This window comes from Aspergillus pseudotamarii (assembly GCF_009193445.1).
Source record: "Aspergillus pseudotamarii strain CBS 117625 unplaced genomic scaffold BDV38scaffold_20, whole genome shotgun sequence".
Taxonomy (NCBI): domain Eukaryota; kingdom Fungi; phylum Ascomycota; class Eurotiomycetes; order Eurotiales; family Aspergillaceae; genus Aspergillus; species Aspergillus pseudotamarii.
The window spans coordinates 18,014-31,285 of record NW_022475034.1 but is presented as its reverse complement, the minus strand read 5'-3'; the positions used below and the strand labels follow the sequence as shown (position 1 = coordinate 31,285).

Genomic DNA, 13,272 nt, shown 5'->3' with positions numbered 1-13,272 from the left:
CAAGGAGAAAGGGTTTCCTAACATGGGCAGAGTTGTCACGACAAACTTTCTGCTGAGCCAAAATGACCATGACTCCGAGGAACTACCCTTCATGTTTTCCAGAAATACGCTGAAAGGAAATCCAATTGTATGGTGAACCGTGCTTTACAGGGTTGAGTGGAGAAAATAGATATCTTCAAGTCATCACCCGCTCGGGTTGATGATCACCCTGGCCCCGCCATGTGCTATATATAATCACACGACAACAAAAGCGATACAAGTACAGTATAAAAGAATACCATCTATAGAACTATGGAAGGGGTTAAGGGTTTGATATGCATTATGCTGTACATGCCGCTATCCACCCTCGTGGTGATTGTCCCAATGGGGCATGCGGCTCTTGGAGATAGAATGCCAAGTGAGGCTTCTGGTGCTGTTCAGGGTCAATCATATGGCGGATGCAACCTCGGCAAAAGCACTGTGGAAGCCCCATAGAAGCTTGATACAGTGCCAAGCGGAAACCTGTACCGTAGAGCTATTGCTGTCGTATTTCACTGCCGCTTCTATGCGGTTTGAATCAAAGTGGTTGAACCGCGTTGTCTGCAGCCCATATCGCCTCCTTGCAACCACGGAAGTTGAGGATACTGAAGATCCGGTACAATGACACGCTGCTATTCAGGGGTGTTGGTGGGGACATTGGGTGTTTGTCGATTTATCTTATTGTCCGGGCTTTCTATCATCCGGGCTACTCGTGAAAGTGGACAGAAGGAGAAAACGTAGAAAATCGCCCCCAAAGATGGCAAGACATGGCGTGGGTCTTCCCAAAAGCCAATAGTCCCTGTTCCACTTGCCGGTTGCGGTGATTTGTGGTAATTTGTGGGTCATAAAATGAGGGTTGCAGCCAAGTCCACTAGCTTATTTAATTTAGCCCTGGCTTTGGAAGAGTTGTGCAGTGCATAAGTCGTAGGCGAGCTAAGCCACCCTGAAGACTCCCGGAATGGAGGCGATGAAATACAGCTCGACCATTTCACATCTCGGTGATTGATTATCATTCTAGTTTGAAACGCCTCCATAGTCTAAATCTTCACCCCGGTGACTCCTGTCAGAACAGCAAACTCTCATCGGCCTCATGATGCAACAAGACCGCATCGGTGAAGGGGGGGGGAAATCAGAGTGTTGTAGTTGCCAGGAAACATTATCTTCGCAGTATCTTGTTGGAATATGCATTATTGAGAAACCATGGAGGAGCGTATTGCCACCGAAGACATGTACTCGGTGTGTCTGTGTGAGCCCCGGGAGTGTCGGCAGGGGAATCTCCAGCCCTGCGTTCGGTTCGGGTCTCTGTGAAATGGGATATTCTTCCACAGCTACCTGTAAGGTCAGTCCCTAAAGTGTGCGATGCATTCGACATGGGCAACCCGGGAATGGGACCCCTCTGCAACTGTTTCATGAATGGCCGGCAGTAGGTGGTTCCGGACTGGCCTGGTGTGCAGAGAAGAGCATACTCAAGCCACGCAAAGTCCTGCCCAACTTCTGCAATGGAGTCGTTCGTTCCAGAGATCTTTACCCACGCGACCGAGCGTGCACTCGAGCTGCATTGTAGAGCATTCTCCAAGAGTCTATACCCTGCTCCCGTCAGGCAAGCTAACGGAAGGGGAGTAGGTATCAGGTGCAGAATCTGAATACTGGTCAGTGGTCAAGTTCAGTGTATGTACGAGTTATATATTCGCGTCTGGTCTGTCGCACGAGACTCTGTTACTATTATCGGTCGTTCTATTGTTTTCTTGTTCTCTGTAGAAGGCACATGGATTCCAATTTAACTGCACGAAAGCCTCGAGGGCTACTGTAGGGCTTTCTATTAATTAATGGAGAGATGGGGACAACTGTAAGGATGTAATAGAGTCCAGTCCATTATACTAGCTCATGGTGGCGTAAGCATGCACTCCCAGTGTATATTGGCCACAAGCCACTTGCATGAGGGAGAAATCAGAATGGGCTTCCTACACATCTGGAATTGCGGAGCATACTGTCCTCTTTATCTGTGTTGTCGGAGTCTATCGAAGGCCGTTCTTCGTTTCCGATGTCTTCCCGGAATCCATGGCAACTGATACTGCCTCTAGTGATCCTTGTATATACTAAGGAGATCAGTTTAAGTAATGGCCTTTTTCCAAAACGTTAATCGTCGCCATCGGCCCTATCAGATATGCTCGAGGCAGCGAAGTAGAATCTTGACCCGAACCAAAATCGGGGATTGAGTGTGATTGGTGACTGGATAGATTTTGCACATCAGTTTGCAGATTCGTCACATTATTACGTATCGCTCTGTGGGGATACCATGTTGGACCTGGGAGCTCGATTGTCCGAAACGAATGAACCATGGTCTCCTGCGAGTAGCAAGCCAAGAGTGTGCAAACGAAAGATGCTCAATACTGCAATCATAACAGAGCTTCCATCATCGAACGGCTGTTTCTCTGCCTGTATGATTGAATCAATATTGCTGATTATTGTATCCAGAGATTTCTTCATGTGTAGGAGTCGATTGGGAGTTAGATGATAGCTTGCTGTTTGCATTGATCCCAGATGGTACCTCACTTGCATCTCGGCAGGATCTCACTGTGGTGATTGTAACGCATACTCCGCATGACTATGGCTCTGAGACTACCAAGGATATAAATGTTCAGTGGCGAATCTTCAAGCCCGAAAAACTGCGAAGCATTGGGGAAGGGAGCCAGTGCCACAAATGCATCATGCGGCGCGTTGTCTGCTGTCCATGCAGGCGATGAATCCGGCTAAAGATTCGCATATGATTTAAGGGAAACTATATTTCACCCTGATGTCGTCTGCCGCCATAATACACTGTGGGGGATACTGTCACTCTTATCGATGTCAATTGGCACAATGCTCCGTGCAGGACTTTGCAGTTTATCATATAAGAATGGCGGTATGCATGACGATGCTGGCCGCTGCCCATCGGGCGGGCCTGTGCATATGTAGTCTAGCTATAGTGGCAGATAGCAATAAACAGTTCGGTAGCCCATGAGCCTCAACACGATTCTCTGCTATTAAGTGAGTGGCGATACTGGAGAGTGTAGCTTTTATGGGCTGATCATTGTTGTTTCTCGCCCTACTCCAGCGTTCCTTTGCCAGTTTGGGTTGGCTGTCTTCAGGGATCATGACCGGCGCCATCTTCAGCAGTCAAGTCAGGTAATTGATCTTTTAGCTCAACATTAGAAATTATCAGGAACGTTGCTTCAAAGGTGATAACGGGGCAATTCTCATGGGACGAATATCCCGCGCTGCATGTTGATTCTGAATGTTTCTCGGGATACTAATTTAGCTCAGAAATGGTGGGGTAAGTGAAGACTCGAGTGGCGGAGCAGGAATGTTCTCACAACTCACCACAGAGGCGATACTAGGCGTAGTCTAATAGTATGCTAGCACATGTACTAGTATACTAGGCCAAGATCTACCCCGCACACCGGTTTTTAGGGGATATACGCTGCCACCTAGGCTAGGGTTTCTATCTAGGATTCAAACGTAGGACCTCCCAGTCCCCTGTACCCTCTCCCTGTAGACTCAGTTTGCCCTGGATTGCACCTGTACAGCTTCCTGACGTTCCAGTGCCACAGAATGGGCCTCTGCTCCAGCTACAGTATAGACGAGGCGGCCTGAGCTATAAGAGTAAAGCTGCAACGTTTCCTTAGCATCTATTACTCTTCCCTCTTCTTGGCAGCTCGGTGTTTATACAGCCAATCCTGTACAAAGTCCATTCATCATGTGAACAAATGCATTAGTCATACGGCGATCCTTCCTGTTTTAGTTCTCTGTTTATCGGGTTGTGAGAAAGAGGAGCTCATCGCGGGACAGAACCAGCTCTGGCTGGACATATCGATATTTGCTAACGTTTGCGTGGCCTGTGCCTGGGCATAGGCCATACGTAAGCTTGCATAAAACTAATCAGCTGTGAATAAGGACACACAGATCCCTACTGGACTGGTCATCTAATGTACAATGCTTCGCCACTTTCTTTGCCTGCTTGGAGACCAGGTTTCGGGAGATCGTCGTCACAATTCGTGAAAGTGGAGCTGGATGATAATACCAACGCCGTTACGGACTATTTGGTAGACTCGGTAACTAACTTATAGATCCCTTGAATAGACATGATCATAGCTAACATCTCCGTCTCACTTCGTCCGAGGTACACCGCCACTGTCCCCTCAAGGACCCTCTTGTAGAGACAGTGTTGTGGTTGGCGAAACTATTTTAGACACGGATTGCACGGCGATGCCAAGACAGTGATCGACCACCAAGGCGTCCAAGGCCCCCCGCAGGAACAACTCGACAGACTGTTACGAACCTATTAGAAATCGCCTGCATTTTTCCTGTTGGACTGACAATCGGCGGTGTTCGCTCTCCTATCTTTAGAAGCGGAATATTGGGAGGCCTTGCGTATATGCGTGTGTCGCCGTGGATATCTGATAGGCTATGTTATGTGATGACGGGACTATATCTTCCCTCGGCAACACCATGCTCACTTATCTAGCAGCCCGGAGGAATTATTATATAAATGATTAACGGTCTTTCCTCCACCCTATCCTCATCATCCTACAAATCCCAGCAAATTGAATCAAGCTGTATCAGTTACCAAATTTGTCCATTATTCAATATGCGCGTTCTTGCCATCTTCGCAACCCTTCTGGCTGTGGCCTACGCTGGCCCCTCCCTGGAGCAGAGACAGCAGGGTAAGAATTGCAAGGTATGGATCTCGTATCATATATCAAAGGCAGGAAGGTTCTAATGCTTTGACAGGAAGTCCATAGCCCCGACACCTGTGGCGCACAGTGAGTATCCAGTAATTGCGGACAATGCACCGGATAAATATTAACATGTTCATAGCGGCCTGGTCAAGTGTGACGGTTCAGGTTCATTTCTTGTTTGCTGCGTATATTACCCCTTCTTGAGGTATTTTCTAAGATCATCTTTCTGACTCTTTACAGGAACGTTGCTATTAGGCGTATTGTGTCGAGGGCACACGTACCATTAGACGTGTTATGGTTGTTTTAATAGCCTTTCTAGTATAGAATACTGGAATCTAACATCCTCCACTCGTCCTAGGTCTTTCTGAATACTTCCCATGCAGTAGCAAGTGACATTAAAGAGCCCAAGGCCTGGAGCCATTCCGTCACTCTCCGGATGTGCTCATAGGCACCCATAATAAAGAACCATTTTGCCACTCCACACTCAGCAGAATACAATTTGATTCGGTTCATCATTAGCACCTGGTCGCCTTAGGTAAATCTATCAATTCAGTCTACCATTCAAGCAATTGAAACGATATGTTATCCTAGAGTTTTTGATTATATATATGCTCGGTAGTCCGATAATTTTCCTAGGCCGGGATGTGTTCATTTCTACCCTTCAGTCTATACCGAAAGCTGTCAAGTCATATTCGCCGGCTTTCACCCCTACGACCCCGTTTCTACGACCAACGGTCATAGATAGCTGAGGGCCGTTTTCTGGAATTCGTTCTCACGATTGTTCTTTCTCATGTTGTTTAGAAATCTATCAATGGATTGGTTGAAAGGGTTACATGTCCGCGTTAATAACCCTATGTCTATATCGAAGACTGAAAGGCTATGGCTCCTTCTCCTCAAAATGGAAAGATCGTATGGCTCAATCTGTACTGATGTAGCTGCAACGCTGGATGCGCGGAGCGTGTTCTATACTGACTCAAGCGCCACTGTTATAGGCTGCCAGTTCACCCTTCCTAAGAGGAGCTTATGTGCTCCATCTGAGCATTAATATACGTGATCTGCAAAGGGATCAGTCTATTTCTGAATCCCCGTGGATATGGCAGTACCTGCCTCCTGCGATTGACCAGTTTCCAAAGGGATGTTGATGGGCAAAAGGTGCTCCTCTCGATTATTGAAGATGACAGAGTTCGTAATTTAAAATCTTGTCTGTGTTAAACCAAGTACTACAGCCTGAAGACGTGGGACTTACCAAGCCTTCATAATTATCTCGTGCGCCATAGTCTTGGACATAGCCAGAAATGAGACTTCGACGGCGAGGTGGCATAACAGTAGAAAATTATAGCAGGCTATCATTGAAGATACATACTGTATTTCTTCGACTCTGGGTCATTAGGGAGGGTTTATTTTGTTAAGCCTCACTTGAATGAAGGTCCCTTCGTTCTTCCTTAGGGTAGGCAATCCGTAGTTTTAGTATATAAAATTCCAAGGATAGGGATTAGGTACCTCAATACCTCTTATCTAGTCTTAGTCTGAATTATAAAATATAGACATACAGATTTTTATACATCAAGCATTCTAACTCCGGGGGAGCTTAAGTCCGGTAGTTCTTGGTGACTCGGTGTCCACACCCACCGGCGCTGTTTGCAACTCTGGTGCGTATCTATGTGCATGGGAAAGTGCAAGTAATAGTATGACCATCCCCACCAATACCTGCCCACTTGTCTTGTTTACAGCCATCCTCGTTAAAGTCCCGGTGCTCATTGCTGTAGTTCAAGTAGCCATCAGTATCACCATTGGTGTGGATACTATTCTCTGGTGTTAGCATAATAGGGTCAGTCAATATGTATAGGAATGAGGGCCTTACCAGATAGAGTATGGCAGCTGTGAACTGAAGCAGTGATCACCTGCGTGCCAAATCTGGTTGCATGCTTCACTGAGGACGTCCTTTCGACCATCACCATAGTCGAGAGATACACCGCAGGTGTATGAATTATCGCCGCCACCGACAGCATTCTGGATTCGAGATATTTGATTAGATGCCACTCGCTCAGAGAAACATGTATACGGGCGTTTATGGGCCTCACCTGACCGCGCTGCTCGTCCAACTCAACAGTACATGTGCGCTCGCGACGCTCAACTGCCGCAGCTGAGGTACTAGCAAGAAGGGTAGAAAGAACCGTAAGGAGCATAGGGAGCATCATGTTGGTTATGACAGTTTGAGTCAAGGCCTCGTGATAGAAGAAGATGTAAAGAGTATGGAAGAATTAGCATAGAATGGGCTAGAAGAAGGAATGTATCTCCTTCTTATAACCCTAGTTGGACAGCACATTTCAGCTGCTCTCCGGGTTTTTCATCCGTCGACCTTGGAGGTAGACCTCGGTTGGCATGACCCGAGATCGTGGCCCCCAATATTCGGGGCTCCGATCGTTTCCCTAAGAGACCGGGGTCCATAATCCCCACATCCCGCTATCCAAGCATCATCCAGGGCTCATCCGGAGTAAATTAGCAGGTCCACTGTTCCCACAATTCTTCAATAGATTTGTCAAGCAAAATCATCACTCACTCGGCTTAATTACCTTCTTCAGCCAATCTGCCCTTACTCCAGTTAACATCCCCCACGCACTCCACACATCATTTTGGTTACATTCCCTTCGGTTGTACGACGTATGTGGAATAGATATAAAATATGGCTGAATGGGAACAGGCTCCACAGCCTCCACCTATCTCCCAACAGGGTGAATCTTCTCATAACTGGCTTTCCACGGTAGGTGAATACAATCCATGGCCATCTGTTAGCCGAACAATCAGTGTATGGCATGAAACGGAACTTTTATCTAGCAGTGGCTGCTCGCGGCTGGATAACTTGTTATCAGTCGACAACGATACCTCGCATTAGGGTCCAATGCACATGTCGTAATTTGCTACCCTCTTTCATGTACTTCAGATCGTCGAAGGAGCGGCCAACTAGGTTCAATCGGATGTCAGGGCTCTACGAATAGTGAGAAGGTCGCAAGGTTGGAAAACATGCGGTCCCATCATGCCGGTTCAGACGCAACTAGTACACTATAGTGCTGGTGAGTAGGGCCCACACTTGCTTGCTGGGCGGATCAACTCCAATGCTACCGGCATTCCCAGCATGAGTTGTGTTTTTGATGACGCAACATGGTACACTGCAGCGTACTAGCAGAGAGCCAATGACATCTTAAGCATGTCCAGTAGATTCTATGCCCAAAATACAGGACCATACGCTTCTCTTGCATGAAGATTGCACACAGAAATGGCAGTATAGTGTCCCAAGCAACTAGTTGACACGTCTCTTATTGATGGTGCATCAGCTCACACACTCGCACCACCTGACTACGAGAACTATCTATATCTCTGGGTGGATCACTCTTGGGTGGTGAACGCTACATGAGCTGAAAGAGCTGCTGGTTTTTCTTCCTCACCATTGTCGCTCCTTAGTTCTTCTCTGAGCCGGCGAATTAGGCCCCGCATGACCGATTGGTGATCCCCATACCAGTAACTAATGCAACCTAATACTCAGTCAACTTGGTGGCGGCAGCAGGATAGCGGCCTCCGGTGACAGGAAACCTCCCGTGGATGTCGTCAAGCTGTTCCATGTCACCCCGTGATAGTGGCACATGAGTGTTATTTTCCCTAACCCTCTCCACTGTGCGTGCTCCTGGAAGCGGGATGATTGTTGGCCACTTTCCCATGCCACTGCGAGTTCGAAGCCAACTCAGTGCCAGTTGCGCAGGAGTACATCCTTTCCCCTTCGCTATCTCGTCCACCTTTTCTACTAGCTGCAGGTTGGTGGGAAGGTTCTCGGGCTGAAACCGGGGAAACTGTCGGTGATAGTCATGGGGAGATAGATCCGCATGACTTCTAATCCTTCCGGCCAACATGCCCGCCCCAAGAGGTGTATGTGCCTCCATCACGATACCGAGTTCGGCGCATGTTTTGGCAACTCCGTTCTCAAACACATCCGTTGCCCACAAGCTTATCTCTGCTTCCACCATATCCACTTTCGCCACCGCATGGGCCGGGATGATCGTGTTCGAGTGGACCTCACTCAGCTGGATTCCTCCAATTTTACCTTCCTCGACCTGTTCTTTCAAGGCGGCGACCGTTTCCTCGATCGGAACGTGCGGGCATTGGCCCGATCTACCGATTGCCAGATTGCAGCAGGGGAGCTATCCATCGAAAAGGTACGCATTTCTGCCACCCCACTCTTGACGCTCAGGACCACCCTCTCCGCATCGGACGAGTATTGAGAGAAAAAGCGCTGCAGGAGGTGCAAAGAATTATGATCCGGTGTCCCGTACAAATCGGCGGCATTCCGGCCGTTTGCCCCAGCGTTTGCCCCAGCGTCTAGCGCTGCCTTTCACACAGGAAATGCTACCTCGTCCGGAATGGCATCACTGGGAAGGGTGAAACCTGCCTGCTGGTCAGCATGTACGTGCGCAAGTCTACGGAGTAATGGACAACAAACGCATAAGGCCGAGGCCGGTAGACCCAATTTCCTTTCCTACAAGAGTCGGCATTGTCGGTGGAAGTGCTATGTGTTTTTCCTAATTTCTCTGCCGGCTGAACGACGAGAGTCTTATTTGTATAGAATCTTCTGCGACCTTAACTCCGCCCGGCGTCCACTAACTCCGTGATCCACCAACTCCACCAAAATTGCCCTATTAGACCTTGGAGTAGACATTGAAAAGTAAGCAGACAGCACCCTGTTGAACAACAATTTATCTCTACAGCCATCGTGTAATTATGAGGGTTATGGATATGCTATGCAACGGTCTGCTGCGTGGAAACGAGACTCGGAGGGCGTGTTATACCTTGTCAGCGTTTATGCTCATCTACACACATTTATATCTCCTCTGTCCTGACACGGCTACAACAAGCACTCACTGGATATCAAATCATGGGAGGAGGGATTTCAGAGTCATCTTCTAGACTGAATTAAGTATTCCAGGTCATCGGGAACGTTATCTCCAGTATCACCATTAGGGCACGTTTTCCGCAGCCGCCGGCATCGGCGCCCCAGCGGGCGGCTGATTCTTCTTCTTGAACTCATCGCACATCTGCTCGAAGGTGACCCACTCCACCCCTTCGTGTTTATTGATATGCTCGATAATCCTGCAGCAGGTCAACTCCATGGTCCTTCTAGAGTGCTATCCTCAGCCGTCTTCGTACCTTTCATGCATAAGTAGCACATGCGGTCGCCCAGAAACATCCGGGTGTATCGTCATGGGGAAAACAAATTCGTCATACTCGCGGTAGAAATAATCAAAGTGATCCTAGGTACCGACAAAGTCGTTCAGGATTAGCGACACAAGGTCCTTCACCCTTGGCCCGTGGTTCGGGGGCACATAGAATAGAAGGGCCAGCCGGGGAACAAACCTTCCAGATATCCTCCACGTCCCGCGGATTCACCCACCCGTGGCTATTCGCAGAATTCTTGATGAACATCATGGGTGGCAGATCGTCAATGTACCAACTCCCCGGAATCTCCACCAGGCCGGTCGTTTGGCCCCGAACTAGTGGCTTCATCCACGTCTCCGCCTTTTGGCTGTAGTCAATCTTCGTCCATGAGTCCCCCGTCCGCAACCAGTACATCTGGCAGTCTTCGTGAGACATGGAGTGGTCATATTCAATCCCGTAGGCCAGCAGCAGTTCCACCATCTCCGCACTGGCCTCCCACCATGGGGCGACAATCCCGCGCGGCGGCTTACCACAGAAGTCGCGGAGCATTTTATAGGTCTTATCGAGAATGTCCCGCTGCTGCTCCCGCGTCATGCTGGCCGGGTTCTCGTGTGAATAGCCATGCAATCCGATCTCGTGGCCCGCATCCCGGATCTGCGCGCACTCCTCCGGGAATGTCTCCAACGTGTGGCCGGGAATGAACCAGGATGCCTTGATATTGTATTTCTCGAACAGCTTCAGTAGCCGCGGGGTGCCGACGTGCCCGGCCCACAGGCCGCGACTGATATCGCTTACGCTATCCTCTCCACCATATGACCCTAGCCAACCTGCGACCGCATCGATGTCTACCCCGTAACCGACCAAGATGCGCTTCTTGCCCATTTTACGGTGGGATTGGATGGGAATTCCGGGTTAATGGCTATTTCTGTTCGTTTGAGTTGGGATGTGGTTAAGGGGACTTCGAGGCGGACGCCACTGTAGCTCTCAGTCAATGGGTCGGGAAACAGACGTGGTTGAAAGTTGATATTTGAACCGTGGAGAGGATGTTGGCCTGGTCAAGAGGGGTTGAAGTGGGGGGAATGTCAAGCATGGAGGTTGAGCTGCTTATCAGCCTTTCCCCTCAAAGGTGGGGGGGGTTTTTGTTGTTGCAACCGAGGAAGATCGTTTATCCTTAAGATGGGGGAAACACCTATTGGTTTACTGTGGATATGAGAAACGCCCTTGATTCCCTGGTTTTGTTCTGCTAAGAGCTAATCTCTATTCGAGCAAAAGCAATAGTCCTCCTTATTTCTCTCACATTGTGAAAGTAATAATCGTTTTCATTTCCGAAGCCCGATTTGGAGGATAGTATTCTAGCTAAAGCTTGCCCTTGCATACCACAGCACCCTCTTGTTCCATGATTGCAGAGGTCTGATATATCTGCTGTTCGACAATTCTAGAATTAACCTAAAGAGAATCGCGTTAGTGAGTCTAGGGCAATCAAAAAGAAGGTAGCGGTTACATAGTGTGGACCCAAGTCGTTGACTGTGGTGGCCCCCAAGAGTCGCATGCACGTCTTTGTCTCGTCCAGCAAAACTAAAAGACCAAGATAGAATATTAGCGTATGGCCCAGGTCAATCAGAGAAGACAATAGGTGCCAGACCTTGCAGCGTTCGTTCGACTCCTTGCACCCCACCAGCGGCCAGGCCCCAAAGCGCCGGTCGTCCAATGCCAACAGCCTTCGCACCAAGACACAGTGCTTTCACCACGTCAGTACCTCGTCGAATGCCCCCATCCACCCACATCTCCATCGTCTCGAAGATATCGGGGCAGTACTTCCGTATTTCAAGGAGTGTGTGTACGGCCGGCGGCGCCGTGTCCAGCGACCGTCCACCATGATTGGACAGGATAACTGCTTGCACTAAAGGCGTATACCGCGCGGCAATAGCAACGTCTTCATGCGTCTGCAGACCCTTGAGGATGATAGGTTTCTTTGTGTGTCGTGATAGCCACTCGAGGGTCTCATACCAGGTGAGAGACGGATCTGTACCAGCAAAAAGCTGGGCACTAACGCTGCCTGCTGGATTGGCCTGCACATTGATACGCTCGTCATCTTCTCGCTTTCCAGACACGGGAGCATCAAGCGTCAGCACAACGAATTTGATCGCATCCAGCCTGTTCACACGTGCGAGCATTGCTTCGCTTGCACGGCGGTCTAGCTGAGCATATAGCTGCCATCCAAATACCTGAGTCGGGAGGGCATGGGCAACCACCTGTTCGGGTGAAAGTGAGGAGTTATTTGCGATGATCTGGAGAGCTCCAAAGGCTCCGCATGCTTCTGCTATTCCAGCCTCCCCGCTCGGGTGACCCAAGCGAGCCATGGCGGTTGGAGACACGTATATAGGGAGGCCAACCTTCCATCCCAGGAGCTCTGTCTCCACATCACACCTCTGGCAGTCGACAAAGACTCGGGGACGTAGTAAAAGCGATCGGTAAACTTGCCTGTTAAAATCTTTTGTGATCTTATCGTCTGCTGCGGAGTAATAGTACGCCCATGCCTTGTTGCTGATTACACTGGTGGCCGCCTGTTCGATCTCCTCGAGGTTCAAGAGTGAGTTAACATCAATTTCGTCCGGGGTATCCTTAGTCTGAGTTGCCGCAGATGACTCCTCGTCGAGGAAGAGTGACCCAAGAAGTGCCGGCTGGAGACTCTCCAAGGTCTCAGACGGATGAATGGGATCGAAGTCGCCTGTCGCATCTCTGCCACTTACGCGTAGGATTGCTTGGGCACCGCCAGGATGGCTTGACACAAAACGCGTTACCTTGTCCCGATCAGATACTTATGATGAAAGTACAATGGGGTCGCAGCACAAACTCACATCATACACCTTCCCATAGAGAGCAACCGAGCAGCTGTTCTCCGTGTTATGAATCGCAACTTTGGCTGTTAGTTAAGCCTTCGTCTGGGGAATTGTTGATGTACCTTCAGCACTTGTGAAAGCCTTGTCCATATTGAGTATTAGATTATTGGCTACGACATAAATGACCAAGTCCTCCACACTGGGGAAGGAAATATTAAATCATAACCCGCTATGTAATGAACCATGGAAGAGTCAAATACTATAGCTTTTCCCCACTCTCAGCCGATTAATGCCCCCCTCCCAGGGTATGATCGAATACTATCATTTAATTCGGTTGCACCCATTTGGCACATTAGAAAGGGATACACAGTACGGTAACCCCCACCATTATGTAGTCTTTTACACTCGATTAACAGAGTAGAAAGTTGGCTCCGATCAATTGCATGCCTCCGGTTCATAGTGCTAACCCCATCCTTTTGCCCCTAACCTCAACT

The 13,272-nt window shown here is 49.0% G+C and overlaps 5 protein-coding genes across 5 annotated transcripts; 1 reads left to right on the top strand and 4 right to left on the bottom strand.

Annotated features, from left to right (window-relative positions):
• Positions 1 to 4,645: 4,645 nt before the first annotated feature.
• On the top strand, positions 4,646 to 4,991 carry BDV38DRAFT_281826 (uncharacterized protein; the record flags this gene model as incomplete). The annotated part of the gene is made up of 4 exons (XM_032059641.1): positions 4,646 to 4,735; positions 4,789 to 4,820; positions 4,876 to 4,921; positions 4,977 to 4,991. The coding sequence occupies 4 exons, from the start codon at positions 4,646 to 4,648 to the stop codon at positions 4,989 to 4,991; spliced, it is 183 nt and encodes a 60-aa protein (XP_031914580.1).
• A 1,402-nt stretch (positions 4,992 to 6,393) lies between these two features.
• BDV38DRAFT_281825 (uncharacterized protein) lies at positions 6,394 to 6,934 on the bottom strand (the record flags this gene model as incomplete). The annotated part of the gene is made up of 3 exons (XM_032059640.1): positions 6,394 to 6,538; positions 6,598 to 6,746; positions 6,818 to 6,934. The coding sequence occupies 3 exons, from the start codon at positions 6,932 to 6,934 to the stop codon at positions 6,394 to 6,396; spliced, it is 411 nt and encodes a 136-aa protein (XP_031914579.1).
• A 1,332-nt stretch (positions 6,935 to 8,266) lies between these two features.
• BDV38DRAFT_270406 (NADP-dependent oxidoreductase domain-containing protein) lies at positions 8,267 to 9,277 on the bottom strand (the record flags this gene model as incomplete). Its single annotated transcript, XM_032057149.1, has 4 exons — positions 8,267 to 8,866; positions 8,902 to 9,110; positions 9,156 to 9,170; positions 9,226 to 9,277. The coding sequence occupies 4 exons, from the start codon at positions 9,275 to 9,277 to the stop codon at positions 8,267 to 8,269; spliced, it is 876 nt and encodes a 291-aa protein (XP_031914578.1).
• Positions 9,278 to 9,739: 462 nt separating this feature from the next.
• BDV38DRAFT_292120 (polysaccharide deacetylase family protein) lies at positions 9,740 to 11,036 on the bottom strand (the record flags this gene model as incomplete). The annotated part of the gene is made up of 3 exons (XM_032061932.1): positions 10,137 to 11,036; positions 9,930 to 10,033; positions 9,740 to 9,872 (listed from the first exon to the last, which is right to left on the bottom strand). Exons 1-3 carry the CDS (start codon positions 10,818 to 10,820, stop codon positions 9,740 to 9,742), a joined length of 921 nt encoding a protein of 306 aa, XP_031914577.1. The 5' UTR covers positions 10,821 to 11,036.
• Positions 11,037 to 11,551: 515 nt separating this feature from the next.
• Positions 11,552 to 12,928, bottom strand: BDV38DRAFT_281822 (FMN-dependent alpha-hydroxy acid dehydrogenase family protein; the record flags this gene model as incomplete). The annotated part of the gene is made up of 3 exons (XM_032059639.1): positions 11,552 to 12,739; positions 12,797 to 12,855; positions 12,901 to 12,928. 3 exons carry the CDS (start codon positions 12,926 to 12,928, stop codon positions 11,552 to 11,554), a joined length of 1,275 nt encoding a protein of 424 aa, XP_031914576.1.
• Between the last annotated feature and the right edge of the window lie 344 nt (positions 12,929 to 13,272).